We start from the raw sequence: 21,584 nt of genomic DNA, 5'->3' as shown, positions 1-21,584 counted from the left end.
CACGGTATATAGAACCCCACAGTATGCAATACATAGTATAACACCCCACAGTATGCAGTATAGCATCCTACAGCATACAGTATAGCACCCCACAGTATACAGTAGAGCATTATAGCACCCCACAGTATACAGCACCCTACAGTATGCAGTACTCCACAGTATACAGTACCTCATAGTATACAGCACCCCACAGTATACACTATACAGCACCCCACAGTACACAGCACCCCACAGTATACAGCACCCCACAGTATACAGTACCCCACAGTATACAGTATACAGCACCCCACAGTATACAGCACCCCACAGTATACAGTAGAGCAGTATAGCACTCCACAATATACAGCACCCCACAGTATACAGCAGAGCAGTACAGCACCCCACACTATACAGTATACAGCACCCCACAGTATACAGTAGAGCAGTATAGCACCCCACACTATACAGTAAACAGCCCTTGTCACCATTTTCTGATGTAATCTTCACAAAAAAGCTCCATAATTATGGAAATCTTCTCCTACAGGCTGCAGCAACACTCCTGATAGAGAGAAAGGACCTTTGATTACCTCATAGCCATGTTACCAGTAATATCAATATGTTACTGGTCACATGGTGATTATGTCATCAAAGGTCCTTTCTCTTAAGAGAATCACAGCTCTCCTTCCTTGCAGAGACATTGGGCCGGGCACTGCTGGACCGGACCGCCCCCCCCCCCCCCCCCCCCCCCCCCCCTTCCCCTACCCCCCTAGGCACGCCACTGGCTATTGAGTGCTTGGGTAAATAAAGAAATCCATTTTTTGTTTACATTTTTACTTGCATTTTTTTTTTTTTCATATTTCTTTCTATTCGTTATTTACTTTTTTACTTTGAATGCAGAGAACAAATTATCTACATGTCCCCGCTGTCTCTATATACAGAGCACTGGTAACAGTGACTATTTTCAGGTGTTTTCTGATTATTTAACAGCGTTAAGCCTCATTCAGACGACCGTGGAACACTGTCTGTGAGATACCGGACTGGAATCCTGCTTAGTGCAGGAGCGCACGGCGTCATTGGTTGCTAGGATACCGTGCACCGTATGATCTATACGAGTGTATTCCTGTACTGCGGCAGCGGCATGAAGCGCACGGTGTCATAGCAACCATTGACGCCGTGCGCTCCTGCACTAAGCAGGATGCCAGTCCGGTATCTCACACACCGTGTTTCACAGACGTCTGCATGAGGCTTTAAGCAGGTCTCCTGGGCAAACTTGCTAAGGGAAGCATACTTAGGGCTCATGCACACAAACGTGTCCCGGCCATTCCGTGCATTGGGGACCGCAGTTTGCAGTGAATGGGTCCGCATCTGTGATATGGTAAGCACACGGTCAGTGCCTATATATTGCAGACAAGCAATGACCGTCTGCATGAGCCCTAAGGCTGAGTTCATACTTCAGTTATTTACATCAGTTATAGTGAGCCAAAACCAGGTGTGGGTCAAAAACACAGAACAGGAAGAAAATCCTTCCATTATACCTTATCTCTGTGTAGGCTTCACTACTGGTTTGGGCTCGCAATAACTGATGGAAATAACTGACCAAATAACTGAAGTGTGAACTGGGCCTTACCTGCTTGCTGACACTGGCTCTCGGCTCCGGTGCTCTCTGACTCAGGTCCCTGGATGTCATCATCAATTTTAATGCTGCCTGCAACCAATCGTGGGCCACAGCGGTGACTTCTCCCCTTGTGTCAAGTGAATAAATGTGACAGTACTTCAGAATTTGGGGCCTCGCTTTAAATTTTGCCCAGGGCCACATTTTGTCTAAAACCGGCCCTGGGGGTAATAGTAGTGGCAGTAGGGGAAATGGAAGTGGCAGTAGGGGATTAGCACTGGGTAGTAGCAGCTGCGGCAGTGGTGGCAGCAGACATATGGTACAGAACATGATGATAGGCAGGCAGACAGCGGCAGTAGTGTTGGCTGGCAATCAGTAGCAACCATCAGCAGTGGCAGATCTATTCATGGGTTTCAGCCGGAATTGTATGAAAATCCTCATGGATCTATGCCTGATTCATTTTGACAAAAGTGATGTTTTGGACAACTATGTTCATTTGGGTGTGACAAAACCATTTGCCATACTAAAAACCCTCTAAGAGACGACACTGGAGCAAACTGGGCCACTAGTTTGCCTGCCCAGAAGTCCATGGTGTCAGGGAACATGGTATGTGCCATGGTATGGGTAGAAGTATAAATATTATGCAGCAGAATTAATTTTTGATGAATATGAGGAGCTGCACCACATTTCCAAAAAGCCTGGCAAAAAGTCCAAACTGATGGCAAAGGAATTCAATTTTTGAAAAGAATGAAATTTTGTTGAAGGCATGGAATTGCCCCACTACGAACACCTAGCCAAAAGTCCGGGGGAAGTGTGCCACTACGGATACAGTACATGGACAAAAGTCAGACTATGGAATATGGCAAAAAACTGCAGCCAATGTTATAAAGAAGAATTACATTTTAAAGAAGAATTACATTTTAAAGAAGAATTACATTTTGATGAAGGTGCTTAACTGCACCACAATTACCACAACTAAGTGGTGCAGCAGCAACTTGGCCAGGTGGGGGTTCAGCTTTCTCACAACTGGATTGCTGAGCGCATAGAGTTGTTTTTTGGCCACACATTCCATTATCAATGACCTGACAACAGAGTACAGGAGCCTGAGTGGGAGAAAAAGTAACTAATGAGGACTAGTGTTGAGCGAATCAAAGTATCTGAATTGGAGTTCGATCTGAATTTCAGAAAAAATGTGATTTGTCATGAAGCCAAATTTCCTCACGCTCAATTTTTACTGAAATGGCAGTAAAAAAAATAAAAAAAATACATGCTCGTGGAGAAGCGGACAGCCATCATGATTGAAGGAAATGAGCTAAATCTTGCATGCGCTTATGTGTGATGTCATCACATCAGCACACACGAGATTTGGTGCATTTTCTTAATTCAAGATTGCTGCAACGGCCTTTCCACGAGCAAATGGATGAGGTGAGTATGTATTTTTTTGTTATTAACCCCTATTAACACCTGAAAAGCCTCAATATGAATGTCAGATTCCGCGATCAGCGTTGAACACGGCATCTGAGGGGTTCAATGACGGGGACTGCGCGATCACCGTTCCCCATCATTGTGCCCACTACATACAATGGAATGCGATTTGTGACACAGTAATTAGTTACAAATCTAATTTCTTTGTGAACTTCGGCGAAGCATCTGAATAAAATTTTTGATAACTTTGCTCATCTCTAATGAGGATGATGACAAGAACACAGTACTGGTTGTGGATTTGGCCTGGCTGCTAAATCCAGACAGACATGTTTCAGTTGCAGATCAATGGTTTTTTTCCACTGGATCGGGTGATGCTGTCTCATGTGCACAGAACTGCACAACATTTAAAAACTAGACAATTTTTGCAGACAGCTGGCCGGAAGTAGTAATACAGAACAGAATTCAATTTGGGTGAAGGCATGGAACTGTGCCACATTTATCACACAACTAAGTGGTACGGTATAGCAGCAACTTCACCTCCAGCACCTTGGCCAGGGGAGAGTTCAGTTTGCACACAAGCTAATTGCTGGTCGCAAATAGTTTTCTCATGGCCACACATTCTGGATATCTCTGGAAGCAGAGGACAAGGAGGAAGAGGAGAAGTCTGAGCAGAAGAAGAAGCTGATGATAACAAGGACACTGTGCTGCTTGGGGATGCTGACCAGTTCTATTTTCTCACAGGATCCAGTGATGCTGCCTCATGTGCTGCGATAAATCTCTTCTACCTATGTCTCTTTTTAAACATCCACGGCTTAATTTAATCCTGCAGATCTTGCACACAGCTGTGGTTTTGTTTGCCAGCCTTGTGGAGAACAAATGCACCCACAGTATCAGCGGCATCACCAGTTCCAGAGATAATGACAATAGAAGCAGATCTCACCCTGCCAGTTCTTTTAGGGGTTTTAGACGTACATTGCCTCTGCTCTTTATTGCTGCATCCACCGCCTTTCTCCTCTGATGTCTTCTCCTCAGCACTCTGATCTGGCTTTGGGTCCTGTCCAACACACAATCATCATCATCATCATAGTCCTCACCCTCCCGACCACTTTCATCTGTAATATATAATTGTGGGCTTCTTTGCCCCCTTCCTGATTCTCTCCTTAGTATTTGGCCTGATTGCCACTATCACTACCCCTACCTCCACCACTGTGGTGACAAGTGTCACTACTATTACTACTACCACCAACACAGCTACAGTATCTTCCATAGCATATGGGGTTTTGTTGCCTCTTCTTAGTAAAAAAAGAAGGGCTGCAGTAAAGACAGAGAAGATCCAACTGAAAGGCTTCTCTAGGGTTGCAAGAAGGAGGAGCATGAGGAATGCTGCGGCTCCAAGGCATGGTGTCAGACTCTGAGGTTACATTCACATCATCCTGCTGTGACTGAGAGGAGGAATGAGCTATCCAGCCCATAATTTCATCCTCTTTCTTCCTCAATAATAATGTTGTGCCTTTTGGAAGCCAGGGAGAACTGTGGCTACTAATTCTACTGACTGGACTGGATGGTTGGTGCTGCTACTGATGTTCACACTACTATCCACTACTATCCACATTCTGAAGGCATGGGTCTTTTGTTTGCCACTCTTCTCTTCCGGACATTTTTTTATAAGGCCTATTTATACCTGTTCACTAAAACGCGTATAATAATGGCGATATTGCAGTAATATGTGTTTGATGTAACTGGTGTTATAACACTGAATGGTATCTTATAGTAATATACAACACGTTCAACAACACAGGTATAATAATTGGGTTACTGTAGTTAAATGATTTTGCTATAACACTGAATGGTATCTTGCAGTAATATACACCGTGTTCAATAACACGGGTATAATAATGGTGTTATTGCAGTAAAATGAGTTTTCTGCGACTCTGACCGTTATCTTGCACTAATATACAATGCGTTTAACAACATGAGTATAATGCACTGACATTCCCAATTACAAATCGTAAAAGGAAACTGTTAGAAAACAAAGTGTTTGCAGCAAAATGTACGCCTTTGGGGTGCTGGCAATAATCATTTGAACTGTAAAAACATTTTTTATAAGAAAAAGCTGGCTGGCTGTTCATGCAGAAAAATAGTTTCTTGCAGGATTCTGTAATGCAGAACTTGCCAGCAAGCTGTATGAAACAACTGGCACAGTGACCAGTCCTTATGCTAAGTTTTCCCTGATAAAACTGGAAAATCTACCCAATTATATCGCTATATTTTCTCCCTATAGTGCATCTATAGTATCCATTGTAACTGGCTTGTGACTGCAAATTATTTTGGCAGAAACTGCCATAAGACAGCCATTCACAAGCCTACCTAGGAACAGAATGGTGCTTTTTCCTTCTGAGCAGAAGGCCCTGCCTCCATAATGTGCCCTGATTTGCTGATCAGGATGTCTTTCAGCCTCTGAGCGAATCAGTACCAACCCTCCCCACAACTTCCTCCCAGTTTCTTGTGATCCTTTATCTTCTTCCCTCCTGTTTTCCCTGACAATTTTCATAGTAAAATGGGACTGGTTGACGTTTGTCCGTGATTCGCCAAAAATTTGGATTAGTTTGGCAGACAATTTTTTGTAAAATTCTCAATGAATCTGATTAGTTTAGAATTAATTAGTTAATCTCTACCTCCAAACATGAACTCTTTTTTAGGTTTAATTGTGGTGATGTCACAGGCGAGGGCGTAATCACCCATAATGTCATAAGGGGTGATGGCCTTTTAAATACAGTACAGCTTGTAGACAATCTTAGCAGCTACACACGCTGGTTCAAATGGTGTGTCCCTGTTAAGCAGATGATGTCTATGTGCGTATAATTTTATGGCGGCCCCCATCATTGCCTTGTGATGTCACTGGGGCTGGGGGGGGGGTTGCCAGGAACATGTATTAGTTGGTTCCATGTTGTTAGTTGTGTTCTATTTGTGTGCAGCAAATCTGTTGCATTTTATAATACCAGCAAAGTGTATGACATGTTAATAAATCTCATCCATTCCACACGATGCAAAAAAACCAAAAAAACAACTGCAGAGTAAATTAACTTGTATTGCAAATTTTCAATTTGCACCATGTAAATTAATGCTGCAGATATCAAACACAGATTTGAACCTTTGCTATGTGTGGTCATATCCTTACAGTACAGACACATGTGGAGGATACACTGCAGACTTGACTAGCGGAAAATATGTAGCGTATGTGGTAGCAGCAAAGTGGATAAGGCTATGTTCATATACGCACTAAAGGTAAGCCGAGGAACAGACTACGGGAGTTACCGCATTTGGCATAGCCAGATACCGTTGCACACTGCCGGATCCCCATTGACTATAATGAGATGTGACAGGGATCCAGAGGCTTTCTGGCATAGATTTCAGCTATTGGTAGGACCATTACCGCTATGGCGGTATGTGAGGGTAACTCCAGTAGTCTGTTCTTCTGCCAGAAGCACAGATTAGCTCTAGCATAGATGTGAACCTAACCTGAGATTCTAAAAAAATCTCATCCACATGCTGTGGAATCCACACACAACTTGACCTGCTGTGGGGATCTAAAATCTACAGCATGTCAATTTATGCTGTGGATTTCCTACTTGGATTTCACCCTTTCCACACCAATTAGGTCGGGCATGGATGTACTCTTAAAGTTTAAAGTTTCAAAATATTTGATAGAAGCCTTTATAGAATACTTCAGAGGTTGCATGGGATGAATGTATCTCTTCCAATTTACAGCTGCCAGTTCAGCGGCTTATATACCAGTGTATTATTCTAGTCTTTAGTGAGTTAGACAATAAGCAAAATCTAGGCCATGCTGGAGAGGCCTCAACAGGTCACATACTCATGCCTGATGTATATGATTACTAGAACAGGAGGGGAGAGCAGGATTAGAGATTAGGCATTCTTCAAACAGCTGATGTGACACCAGAGGTGGCAACAGCTATTCAACAATTCTTCATTTTTCTTCAAAGATTTACAAGCAACTGGTAACTACTGCTACATTCTGAACTCCACCATAGCATGTTTTTTCATGTTTAAAACTCATCTATACCATTTTATGCCATGTTATGAAAATGTTCAGCATGCTCAGCATTAACAATGTATTTCTTATAACTAAAGAGTTATTCCAGTTATTTCAAGTTAGCCCCTAGTCACAGTGGGGATCCGACTGCAGGGAACCCCATCGATCATAAGAATGGGGGCCCAATACCCATGGCCCTCTCACCAAATGAACAGAGCAGCAGGTCAAGCATGTGCACTGCCACTCCATTTATTCTCTATGGGACTGCTGGAGACAGTCGAGTACAGCGCTTGGCTATTTCTAGCAGTCCTGTATAGAGATGAATGGAGCAGCAGTGCGCACTCTCCAAAGGCTGCTCCTTTCAGTTCGGGTGGACCTGCGGTGTACAGGACCCATATTCTTGTCCTACCACTGAGACCGCCACCGATTTAATAGATATCCCCTATCCCAGTGGTTCTCAACCTTTCTAAAGCCGTGACCCCTTAATACAGTTCCTCATGTTGTGGTGACCCCCAACCATTACATTTTTTTCCTTGCTACGTCATAACTAATTTTGCTAGTTATGATGACCCACCAAAAACACGCACAGACACCAATACATCAAATGTTAATTCAAATACACAAGTATTCATTCATAACCACAGAACTTTAGCATAAATACAAAATATTTGTAAACCAAATAAATAACTTTAAAATAAATAATAAACAACAAATACCCCCTAAAAAATAAATCAGTGGTGCGCACAGTACCCCTCAAATAAATAACTCAGTGGTGCTCACAGTACCCCCCCCCCCCCCCAAAAAAAAAAAAAAAAAAAATCAGTGGTGCTCAGGGTACCCCTCAAATAAATAAATCAGTGGTGCTTCAAGTCCCCCACAAATAAATAAATCAGAAGTGCTCAGGGTCCCCCAAATAAATAAATCAGCGGTGCTTCAGGTCCCCCCCCCCCAAATAAATAAATCAATGGTGCTCAGGGTCCCCCAAATAAATAAATCAGAAGTGCTCAGGGTCCCCCAAATAAATAAATCAGTGGTGCTTCAAGTCCCCCCCAAATAAATAAATCAGAAGTGCTCAGGGTCCCCCAAATAAATAAATCAGCGGGGCTTCAGGTCTCCCCTAAATAAATAAATCAGCGGTGCTCAGGGTACCCCCAAATAAATAAATCAATGGTGCGTCAGGTTTCCCCCAAATAAATAAATCAATGGTGCTCAGGGTCCCCCAAATAAATAAATCAGAAGTGCTCAGGGTCCCCCAAATAAATAAATCAGCGGTGCTTCATGTCCCCCCAAATAAATTAAGCCTTGCTCAGCCAAATAATTAAAATAAAATTAGCCAGGCTCAGCCAGGCTCAATTAAATCATTGGTGGCAGTGGTGCTCAGCGGCGGTGTCATTAACGAAAAAACTCGGACCTCAGCAGACAGGCGGCCCGACTTACCCGTCCAGACGTCAGGCTCCTTCAAGCACAGGCAGTGATAGGACATCACTTCCTGTGCGCGAGGATAAGGGGCCGCTGCCGTTGTGCGGGCGACCCACAATAGGAAGCCTCAGGCGACCCCCCGGAAAGGGCCGATCGACCCCCAAAGGGGTCACGACCCCTAGGTTGAGAACCGCTGCCCTATCCTGTGGATAGTGGATAACTTGATATAACTAGAATACCCCTTTAATTCATAGGTGGCACTGACAACTAATATAGCATGTTGTCCTTTCACAACTGCAACAAAACAGAAAAATGTCAATATTTCTGCAAGTAAAGCAAACATAATGACTAGAGATGAGCGATCGAAGTTGATGAAGTGGAATTCGATCCGAAGTGTAGTGGACACTAAATGCACTAGCCTAGCTATTGATTTCCCTATTAAATCAGCAGCAGCTACACTGTCCCTCCTCTCACTAAGAATGCAGCTTCCGAATGAATCTAAAATGGATGCTGTCCAGGAGGTGGGAGGGTCTGGGAGGGAGGGTCTGCTGCTGATTGGCTGGAATGTGTCTGCTGACTGTGAAGTACAGGGTCAAAGTTTACTCAATGATGACGAATAGGGGGCGGACCGAACATCACATATGTTCGCCCGTCGCGGCGAACGCGAACAAGCTATGTTCGCTGGGAACTATTCGCAGGCGAACTATTCGGGACATCTCTAGCTGCCACCCGCCTGATGCCACACATCTGATGCCAAGTGCTCCTACTTTCACCCACCATCTTCAGCTGGTACTGGTATTGCCACCCACCTCCCCACTCTGTCACCGGGTCACTCTGTGGTCTCCTCATGCTGCTGCCACCTTCACACTATGTCACCTTGCCACTCTGTGGACTCCTGATGCTGCTGCCACCTTAACACTATGTCACCTTGCCACTCTGTGGTCTCCTCATGCTGCTGCCACCTCCACACTATGTCACCTTGCTACACACTGTGGTCTTCTGATGCTACTGCAACCTACACACTATGTCGCCTTGCCACTCTATGGCCTCCTGATGCTGCTGCCACCTCCACATTGTCATTGTGCTACTCTGTGGCCTCCTCCAGATGCTGCTGCTGCCGTCACCTCTGCACTCTGTCATTGTGTCACTCTGTGGCCTCCTGATGCTGCTGCCACCTCGACACTTTGTCACCCTGCCACTCTGTGGTCTCCTCATGCTGCTGCCACCTCCACACTATGTCAACTTGCCATTGTGTGGTCTTCTGACACTTCTGCCACCTCCACACCATGTCACCGGGTCACTCTGTGGTCTCCTGATGCTGCCACCACCTCTACACTGTCATTTGCCACTCTGTGGCCTCCTCCTGATGCTGCGCCACCTCCAGACTCTGTCATTGGGCCACTCTGAGGTCTCCTCATGCTGCTTCCACCTCACCACTATGGCCTGTATGGTCCCATCAGAATTGGCTTGTGATTTGGTAGCCAAAAGAACGATTGGTTACAAAACACATAAGACATGCAAATATTCCATTGACGTGTCATCTCTGTTTTGGATCGACTCCTGTTATTTTTTGGCATTAGCAATACTCATGGATTACTGACCAAATGTTGACCGAGTGAAGGCGGATGCTCAACAGACAGTATCCGTTTTTTGGGGGTTATTGTTCTGACGGATCAGAGGAAGGGCAAAATAATCAGTGACGTCAACACACACTTACTGCTGACACCCTCTCCAGTCTGTCAGGGAGCTCTACTTGTATAAGCTTTTAATAGAACAGGTTCTGTAGACATCTATGTGGAATCAGCTGACGACGGTGTGAAAGGAGTGCGCTTCTTCTTGGCTCTAACATCGACCTGTAGGGCTGAGTTCATACTTGAGTTATTTGGTCAGTTTTGGCCCAGTGACTGCCCAAATAAGTGAAGTGTGCAATGACTCTAAGAGCGACGCCTGTCATCTGACTCACAGTATTATTTCACTACCAGAGCAGACTCCCTATGCGTGTTACTGCAAGGCACAGTGTTCTACACCACTATAAAGGCTCTCTGAAAGGCTCTCTGCAGCCAGGAAATAGCCGTTTTTTAACACGATTCGCCGCAAGTAAATTCAATAAAATTTTCAAAAAATAACGACCAAACTTCTACTGCTACCACGACACTAAATTCTGATTTACTGCATTTTGGGTGGAAAGATTGGGTGGTATCAATAATTCCACTTCTGCTTTTTCAAAGTGTTCTCTACAGTATTTGTGCCAGAGGTTTTCTTTATGCAACTCACTGAACTGAAGATGAATGTTCATTCATGAGCACATTTTCATAGTTTTATATATAGATATCATCTACATTAGAGGTTCAGTAATTTTGTACTTATTGTAATACTTAGTTTATCTTATACAGATGCTGAGTTACATCCTGATTCCTGTATTATAGTCCAGAGCTGCATTCACAGTTCTGCTGCTAGATTACTGAAAACAGTCAACAGCTCCCGAAATGGCACACCTCAAACTGTTACACTAAACTCCTGAAATGACATGTCCTTTACTTCACTGCATTCTGGGAGAATACATTGTTTTCAGGTTTTTATTCTGCCTAAATTTAAGTGTAGCTGTATGGGAGAATGGGCTATATTACAGCTTGTAACTTGCCATCAGTACAGTGGCGTTGCTAGGGCTGGTGTCACCCGGTGCTGTAGAAAATGGTGTCACCCCTTCCCCCCCCCCCCCCCCCCCCCGAAGCAAATTTTTTAGCCATATATGGGGGCTATGGTGGTGCTACTGCCATAGGGGGCATCCGTTAGCTCAGCAGACCCCCCCTAGCAGTCAGAGCCTAGTCTCGGGAGGGGCACTTCCAGATTATTTTCTGTCCGCCGCCACAAAACAATGGTGCTTATAGAACAGACTCCACAGTGTAGCGGTATACTGTATATTGTGGGGCACAGTGTAGCGGTATACTGTATATTGTGTGGCACAGTGGAGAGGTATACTGTATATCGTGGGGCACAGTGTAGCGGTATACTGTATATTGTGGGGCACAGTGTAGAGGTATACTGTATATTGTGGGGCACAGTGTAGAGGTATACTGTATATTGTGTGGCACAGTGTAGCGGTATACTGTACATTGTGGGGCACAGTGTAGCGGTATACTGTACATTGTGGGGCACAGTGTATAGGTATACTGTATATTGTGTGGCACAGTGTAGCGGTATACTGTATATTGTGGGGCACAGTGTAGAGGTATACTGTATATTGTGTGGCACAGTGTAGAGGTATACTGTACATTGTGGGGCACAGTGTAGAGGTATACTGTATATTGTGCGGCACAGTGTAGAGGTATACTGTATATTGTGTGGCACAGTGTAGAGGTATACTGTATATTGTGTGGCACAGTGTAGAGGTATACTGTATATTGTGTGGCACAGTGTAGAGGTATACTGTATATTGTGTGGCACAGTGTAGAGGTATACTGTATATTGTGGGGCACAGTGTAGCGGTATACTGTATATTGTGTGGCACAGTGTAGAGGTATACTGTATATTGTGTGGCACAGTGTAGAGGTATACTGTATATTGTGGGGCACAGTGTAGAGGTATACTGTAGATTGTGTGGCACAGTGTAGAGGTATACTGTATATTGTGGGGCACAGTGCAGCGGTATACTGTATAATGTGGGGCACAGTGTAGCGGTATACTGTATATTGTGTGGCACAGTGTATAGGTATACTGTATATTGTGTGGCACAGTGTAGCGGTATACTGTATATTGTGGGGCACAGTGTAGAGGTATACTGTATATTGTGTGGCACAGTGTAGAGGTATACTGTACATTGTGGGGCACAGTGTAGAGGTATACTGTATATTGTGCGGCACAGTGTAGAGGTATACTGTATATTGTGTGGCACAGTGTAGAGGTATACTGTATATTGTGTGGCACAGTGTAGAGGTATACTGTATATTGTGTGGCACAGTGTAGAGGTATACTGTATATTGTGTGGCACAGTGTAGAGGTATACTGTATATTGTGGGGCACAGTGTAGCGGTATACTGTATATTGTGTGGCACAGTGTAGAGGTATACTGTATATTGTGTGGCACAGTGTAGAGGTATACTGTATATTGTGGGGCACAGTGTAGAGGTATACTGTAGATTGTGTGGCACAGTGTAGAGGTATACTGTATATTGTGGGGCACAGTGCAGCGGTATACTGTATAATGTGGGGCACAGTGTAGCGGTATACTGTATATTGTGTGGCACATTGTAGCGGTATACTGTATATTGTGTGGCACAGTGTAGCGGTATACTGTATATTGTGTGGCACAGTGTAGAGGTATACTGTATATTGTGTGGCACAGTGTAGAGGTATACTGTATATTGTGTGGCACAGTGTAGAGGTATACTGTATATTGTGTGGCACAGTGTAGAGGTATACTGTATATTGTGGGGCACAGTGTAGCGGTATACTGTATATTGTGTGGCACAGTGTAGAGGTATACTGTATATTGTGTGGCACAGTGTAGAGGTATACTGTATATTGTGGGGCACAGTGTAGAGGTATACTGTAGATTGTGTGGCACAGTGTAGAGGTATACTGTATATTGTGGGGCACAGTGCAGCGGTATACTGTATAATGTGGGGCACAGTGTAGCGGTATACTGTATATTGTGTGGCACATTGTAGCGGTATACTGTATATTGTGTGGCACAGTGTAGCGGTATACTGTATATTGTGTGGCACAGTGTAGAGGTATACTGTATATTGTGTGGCACAGTGTAGAGGTATACTGTATATTGTGGGGCACAGTGTAGCGGTATACTGTATAATGTGTGGCACAGTGTAGAGGTATACTGTATATTGTGGGGCACAGTGTAGCGGTATACTGTATATTGTGGGGCACAGTGTAGAGGTATACTGTATATTGTGGGGCACAGTGTAGAGGTATACTGTATATTGTGTGGCACAGTGTAGAGGTATACTGTATATTGTGGGGCACAGTGTAGGCTATATGTGTATAACAAACATATTTCACATAAAAACTTAGTTACTTGGCTTGGCCCTTGGGGATCTCGGATGCCACTTCCACACTTGGTCAGGGGCTCGGCGGAGCTGATGTTGTGCTTTATCCTAATGAGAAAGATTTCATAATAAGGATTTGGAGAAGGGGCAGAGGGATAGTAGAGCAGGAAGAGGCTGGTGCTGCTACTAGGGGGTCATACCATGTGGGAGTAATAAAGCCCACCATAATGCCCCCTCCCCCCCCTAGTAGAAAGAATTCTCCTTTTAATGTGACAGTGCAAAAAATACCCCCTTGTAATGCCCCCAGTTGAGCTAATGTCCCCATAGTGCCCTTATAAGGTCCCAGTATAAAATACCCCTATATAGTGCCCCCAGTGAATTCCCCCATAGTGCTCCTTTCCCCCTTCTTCCTGCTAGTGCCCCCCATAATGTACCAGTATAAAATGCCCCATATATAGTGCCCCTGTAGATGCCCCTCAGTGTCCGGCCTCTGATAGGCTGCCGGCCTAGTGTCCCCCATAATGCCCCCCAATAATGTGCCAGTAAGTGTCCCCATAGATGCCCCCCCATCATATGCCAGTATCAAATGCCTCTCTCCTCCCCCCCACATGTCCCAGTATCATAGTGCCATCTCCCATCCCCCCAATGTGCCAGTATGAAGTGCCTCTCTCCTCCCCCCCACATGTCCCAGTATCATAGTGCCATCTACCCCCCAAAGTGCCTCTCTCCTCCCCCCCACATGTCCCAGTATCATAGTGCCATGCTATCTTCCCCCCCCAAAAGTGCCAGTATCAAGTGCCTCCCCCCCCATGTCCCAGTATCATAGTGCCATTCCATCCCCCCCCCCAAAAGTGCCAGTATAAAGTGCCTCTCCCCCCCCCATGTCCCAGTATCATAGTGCCATGCCATCTCCCCCCCCCATGTGCCAGTATCAGGTGCCAACCCCCCTTCCCCCATGTGCCAGTATAAAGTGCCTCCTGCTCCCCCCATGGCAGTAACAGTCGGGTATTAAAAAAAATAAAATAAAACACTTCTACTTACCTCCATGTCAGCGATGCAATGCAGTCTCTTCCTGTGTCCCGCCCTGTATGTCCATATATGGAGTTAGTGCTTGTGTATTTCAGAAAAGCTTCTGCTGGGATTCGAACCCACGACCTTCAGTATCAGAGGCAAAGCATGTAACCACACGACCATAACAACAGCCTTGCTACTGACTGAAAATATATGAGACTTCTACTGTTATAGCTGTACAGCTATACACATGACAGCTGCCCTAACACACCCAGCACTGCTATATCTCTATATGACAGCTGTCCCAGCACACTCAGCTCTGCTATATCTCTATAAATGATAGCTGCCCCAGCACACCCAGCTCTGCTACATATGATACACATGACAGCTGCACCAGCACACTCAACTCTACTATATCTCTATATATGACAGCTGCTCCAGCAAACCCAGCTCTGCTACATCTATACACATGACAGCTGCCCCAACACACCCAGCACTGCTACATCTAATACACATGACAGCTGCACCAGCATACTCAGCTCTACTATATCTCTATATATGACAGCTGCTCCAGCAAACCCAGCTCTGCTACATCTATACACATGACAGCTGCCCTAACACACCCAGCACTGCTATATCTCTATATGACAGCTGTCCCAGCACACTCAGCTCTGCTACATAGGATACACATGACAGCTGCACCAGCACACTCAGCTCTACTATATCTCTATATATGACAGCTGTCCCAGCATACCCAGCTCTGCTACATCTATACACATGACAGCTGCCCAAACACACCCAGCACTGCTACATCTAATACACATGACAGCTGGAGCAGCTGTCATATATAGAGATATAGTAGAGCTGAGTGTGCTGGTGCAGCTGTCATGTGTATCATATGTAGCAGAGCTGGGTGTGCTGGGGCAGCTATCATTTATAGAGATATAGCAGAGCTGAGTGTGCTGGGACAGCTGTCATATAGAGATATAGCAGTGCTGGGTGTGTTTAAGGCAGCTGTCATGTGTATAGATGTACAGCTATAACAGTTGAAGTCTCATATATTTTCAGTCAGTAGCAAGGCTGTTCTTATGGCCGTGTGGTTAGATGCTTTGCCTCTGATACTGAAGGTTGTGGGTTCGAATCCCAGCAGAAGCTTTTCTGAAATACACAAGCACTAACTCCATATATGGACATACAGGGCGGGATACAGGAAGAGGCTGCATCGCTGTGCCTCTGATACAGAAGGTCGTGGGTTCGAATCCCAGACACATCTTTCCCTCTCCTGAAGACGGCAATACAAATGGTTCGTAAATGCCGGCCCTGCTGGTGTCACCCGGTGCGGTTCGCACCCCCCTTGCAACGCCACTGTACAATATAAGCAGTGCAACATATTTTTCACAGTTCTAGAGCTTAAGACATGTAAACTGTAAAGTGATGTTCAAAAGTGAACATACCCATTAAATATTCTTTGCTCGACATTGCAAAACTAGTTGTGACACAGATTTTGTGCACTGGCAATTACCATTCCAAATGATCTCGATGGTAATCGCCTACTGCAAATCCACAAAAAATCAATGAGACATTATAAATATATCACTTATTGTGGATCTAAGTTGATTGTGCATCCTTAAAGATTATCACTGTTTGCACTGAAATCAGTAAATGTAAACTATCCATCGGATGAGAGGGCTTTCCATCCAATTTAGCAGACCATTTGATATCTTCTTACTACCGTGGGATCACATGGCAAATACAAGGATCAGTGAAAAAGATCATACAGATCAATATGAGTTTGTGAAATCAGGTAAAATGTACTGGTGAGCAAAGTCCAGGTTTTGAATGTTTGGCACAGACATTGGTCTATACGAGAGTTAGTAAAAAATTATCTGCACTTTGGCTGTAGAATTTATTTTAATCAACTTTTAGAAAAGACAAATACATATTTTTTTCTACATTATCTCCGCAGTCTTGTGGCACAAGAAACAATGGCTGCCCCACTTGTGATTTGCATGAAAGAAAAGCAGAGTGCAGTGAATTGTTTTTTGTGGTCTGAGGGTATGTCTGATGCCAATATTTACTAAAGACTGTGCACTGTATAGAGAAAGTGTTATGTTGTGAAGAAGTGTGTATCATGGATAGAGAGGTTCAAGGAAGGTAGCACAAATGTCATGCCACAAAGAAGTAGCTGGACACCCGCCCATGACTGACAACATTGAGTGTGCACGTGAACTGATTCTGTTGTATAGACCCAGGCTCGGACTGGCCCACAGGGGTACAGGGGAATCCCCGGTGGGCCCCTGAGCAAGGTGGGCCCCTAGTCTCCCACCCCCTGCACAAGTGGCACATAACACATTAGATTTAGTACACTACATACATATATTCAATGTACTGTACAGCACCTCAACCAGCTTATGTTCATATAAAAAACTTGTTATATTATTTATTATATTTGAATGTATCCGTACGGTGGGTCCCCAAAATAAATTTTACTGGTGGTCCCTTAGTACCCCAGACACTGTATAGACCTATCATCTATTTAGTCCCCTGAAAGACCCAACGAGGATGAAGATTAACATCTAATGAAGAAGTGAAGACAGCGGAGCATTCGTGGCTCACAGCTTAGCCTAAAACATTTTTTTATGAGGAATAAGAAAGCATGTTGGCAGATGGACAAAGTGTATTGAAACACAGGGAGATTATGTCTGAACTCCATTACTAACTGATAGGTCCTGGCAGAGCAGTTGCGAGGACACAGCATGTACTATGCTTTGTGTACATAATCTGTGTATTATCTGCTCACTGAACTGTCACATCTCGCACATATATTTTGGTAAAATGTGACTGTTTAGTATGCAAATAACACACATATTGGTACACACAGCAGAGTAAATGTGTGCAGTGTCTGCCCTGCCAGGACCTTTATAGCCACGCCCCTTCAATGCTGCGCACAGGACAGATCCATCCCAGTAACTATAGCCTCCTATTGCTGTTTCTGACTGGGTAAGCTCAGGCAGCAAGGCTGTCTCTAATAATGATAGAGCTCTATGGCTAGCATAGTCAGGGGGGATCTGTGGCTGTTTGTCAGGGGGCACTGTGATGTAACATTGTGGCTTGCAATGTGATATGGGGTTGTGACTGGCATAACCAGGGGGTAGTGAGACTGCCGTAGTCAGGAGGCATTAGCAATGTGATAGGAAACCGTGGCTTGCATAGTTATTGAGCACTGTGGCTGATAATGTGATAAGGCACTGTGGCTGACAATGTTATGAGGCATTGGCTTTTGTACTGTCTGCACCATTTCAACTGTATACCCTCCATAGGATATATGCAGTAAAAATAGTATCTTCTATATTTATGTGTCTAACTGTGTGTTTTTGGGTGGGTCTTATGGCCCAGTGCATCCTATAGTCCGTATATGTGTGTCTTACAATTTGAAAATCTCTAGCAGCTTTTCTTCATCTATGGCTGGCCCTCGGAAGGTTATGGATGTTGCTAGGTTCAAGAAAACTCTAGAGGAGACTATGATGTCTTAGGGCCAAGGAAAAGGAAAAAATATGGTTTAGGGGATAATATATCACGTGGATCCCCTGAAGCATCAGCAAGGTGGACATACAATAATTAAGTACAAGTTCTTTAGTGACCCATCAGTCCCTTGACCCAACTTTCAAGAGGACCTGTCACCACAAAATACAACACAATTTGAAAGCCCCATGTTATACAGCAAGAGACGCCGAGCAGATTGATATATTTTTATGGGGAAAGATTCAGTAAAACCTGTAATTTTTACAATTACATCTTTGCTTTTTCCACTTCCTGTGAAGAGCTATTGGTACAGGGAGGGAGGTGCTATCAGTGACTGACAGCTATCTCTGTACACACACTGCCATCAATCACTAATAACTCTCTGATGTACCCATGCTGTTCAGGGCTGCAAAACAAGCAAATATATACATGTATAAATTACAGGTTTTACTGAATCATTTCCTATAAAACTATGTATCAGCTTCTCCTGCTCTAGAAAATGGCTCTGACAGATTGCATTGCATTTTGTGGTGACAGGTCCTCTTTAATGAAACATTTTAAGGATTAACTAGGCCACTGCGTTAATATTTCTAGCCAATAACGTCTCATCCACGTCTAGTGACAACGCCTCTATAGATTTCCAGTCGTTTCATTATTTTTTAAATTTGTTTGATGAGCGGATAAATAACATATGATGCAAAACGTCTGCTCTTTGTATAACCTTATACAGTCACATTATAACCTGCTAACAACCATTCACCATAAATGGAATGGGGTCTGACAACTGGGGACAAAAACCCTAATTGTTAGTGGTTTAGCTCACGTCTTGTCAAATTAGTGGGAAAAGTATTCATGTTACTTCTGAACTGCTGTTACAGCTACAAGCCACAACCCAAATTTACTGTTTAAATTTACATTGCTATTTTTACATTTCAGCAACTCTTCCTGTGCAATATTGATGCAGAAAGCAAGAGCATCAGTGTGGAACAGCTCCTGGTGGAACTGAAGGCTGGCGGGATTAGTAGAGAGCATGAAGAAGCTGCACAACTGGAATTAAGTCATATTAAGAAGCTGGATATCCTTGACTTTCTGACATATTTGCCACTTTTTGTTCTTATTCATAATTCTGTTATATCTAATCCTCTTGATGACTCTAGAAAAATATGAACAAAATGGTTACACTGGTCAGCCCTAACATTAACTACTAATAATGTGTTGGTCTCCCTTATGCCATCAAAAAGCTGTAGCTTTAATGCACTCCACAATAACTCTGAAGGTGTCCTGTGGTATCCTTAGGCTACTTTCACACTGGCGTTTTGGTTTCCATTTGTGAGATCCGTTCAGGGCTATCACAAGCGGTCCAAAACGGATCTGTTTTGCCCTAATGCATTCTGAATGGATCCGCTCAGAATGCATAGGTTTGCCTCAGATCAGTCTCCATTCCGCTTTGGAGGCGGAAACCAAAACGCTACCTGCAGAGTTTTGCTGTACGCTTGACGAAACTGAGCCAAACGGATCCGTCCTGGCACACAATGTAAGTCAATGGGGACGGATCCGTTTTCTCTGACACAAAAGAAAACGGATCCGTCTCCCATTGACTTTCAATGGAGTTCATGACGGATTCGTCTTGGCTATGTTACAGATAATACAAACAGATCCTTTCATGACGGATGCATGCGGTTGTATTATTGTAACAGATCCGTTTTTGCAGATCAATGACGGATCCGCCCAAAACGCGAGTGTGAAAGCAGCCTTAGATGTTAGCAGCACATCCTTAGCCCTGTAAGTTGTGAGGTGGGACCTCCATGGATAGAAATAGATTTTCCAGAAAAATCCTGGTAAAAGAAGTCCTTACCATTATGGATAATTGCTACAAAGGAATCTATTTGGCCTGGAAAAATGTTTAGGCTGTTTAGATAGGTTGCTAATGCGATCCCACTGTAAAAAAAAAACCCATAAAACATATACAATGTGGTATAATTTTTTCAGATAAAAAAAGATATACCCATATATTTTGACCTGTATTCAGGACACTCTTTTGGCCTTTATCAGGTGAATGAGAACCTTTAGAAACATTTGGCGTATATGCTGGGAGCATTTCCTGGCGTATACGCCAAACATAGGCTCTGAACGTAATTTGAACAGAACCTTAGGAGGTGATATGCATCAAAGTAACACCCACTAGTGTTAATCGAGCACCAAAGTGGTCAGGTGCTCGGGTAGAACACTTTGGGATGGTCGGGTGCTCTGTAGCACAATGGAAGTCAAAGGGAGAACCCGAGCATTAAACCAGGCACCCTCTGCTCTGAAGAGAGTAGGGTGTCTGGTTTATAGGAAAAGGTCAGAAATTGATGGAAACACCACTGAAATGGTTCGGGAACAGCATGGGGAGGATGTCTGGATGCATCTTGGATTCTCAGGTCGCTGCTGGGAACAATGTTGTCCGAGTAGTACGCCAATTTTACAAACTGACAAAAATATGCACCAAACCGAAGATAAAATCGATTTTAGAGGAAAAATTGTTAGGAAACATTCTTTCCTGTATATTTTTTACTTATATATAAAGTGCAAGTGCTGCCAAAAAAAGATACAACCTGTATATCACATAAAGGAGGGCCTCATTCATATTGTAGTACAATTGTTCAGGTAGTGGGACAACTACACTTAAAAGGGCTGCCAAAAATGACAAGGAACCGGCACTCCAATAGACCCTTTATTACACATAAAGTAGGGCATCATACACACCCTTGACAAATTATGATTGATGGCCTGCTGGTGACCCTCAAAAACATTAGGAGCAAGGGCCTGCTGGTGAGCCTCTAAAACATTAAAAGGTGAGGGTCTGCTGCTAAGCTGACCCTCTAAAACATTAGGTGCGAGGGCCTGCTGCTGATCTGACCATCTAAAAAATTAGGGGTGAAGGTCTGCTGTTGAGCTGACTATCTAAAAAATTAGGTGTGAGGGTTTGCTGCTGATCTGAACTTCTAAAACATTAGAGGTGAGGGTCTGCTGCTGAGCTGACCATCTAAAACATTAGGGTCGAGGGCCTGCTGCAGATCTGACTATCTAAAAGATTAGGGGTGAGGGTCTGCTGCTGCTATGACCTTCTAAAACATTAGAGGTGAGGGTCTGCTGCTGAGCTGACCATCTAAAACATTAGAAGCTAGGGTCTGCTGCTGATCTGACCATCTAAAACATTAGGGGGAGGGTCTGCTGCTGATCTGACCATCTAAAACAATAGGGGTGAGGGTCTGCTGCTGATCTGACCTCCTAAAACATTAGGGGTGAGGGTCTGCTGCTGAGCTGACCGTCTAAAACATTAGGGGTGAGGGCCTGCTGCTGATCTGACCATCTAAAAAAATTAGGGGTAAGGGTCTGCTGCTGATCTGACCATCTAAAACATTAGGGGTGAGGGTCTGCTGCTGAGCTGACCCTCTAAAACATTTGTGGCGAGGGCCTGCTGCTGATCTGACCCTCTAAAACATTTGGGGCGAGGGCCTGCTGGTGACCCTCTAAAACATTAGGAGCGAGGGCCTGCTGCTGAGCTGACCCTCTAAAA

At 44.2% G+C, this 21,584-nt stretch overlaps 1 protein-coding gene across 2 annotated transcripts in view; it reads left to right on the top strand.

Moving 5' to 3' along the window:
* The window catches only part of LOC120979212, a 433,119-nt gene extending 413,687 nt beyond the window's left edge, over nt 1-19,432 (top strand). The window contains exon 15 of one of the 2 annotated variants that reach the window (XM_040407825.1): nt 18,962-19,432. In XM_040407825.1, the coding sequence (XP_040263759.1) occupies nt 18,962-19,192 (231 nt within the window). In that variant the 3' untranslated portion in view covers nt 19,193-19,432. The remainder of the gene's footprint in view (nt 1-18,961) is intronic. The other variant, XM_040407833.1, reaches the window with a different exon arrangement.
* The last annotated feature ends 2,152 nt before the right edge of the window (nt 19,433-21,584 follow it).

This window comes from Bufo bufo, chromosome 1 (genome assembly GCF_905171765.1).
Source record: "Bufo bufo chromosome 1, aBufBuf1.1, whole genome shotgun sequence".
NCBI lineage: Eukaryota > Metazoa > Chordata > Amphibia > Anura > Bufonidae > Bufo > Bufo bufo.
Note: the sequence above shows the minus strand (reverse complement) of the source record. Positions and strands in the feature narration are given on the sequence as shown.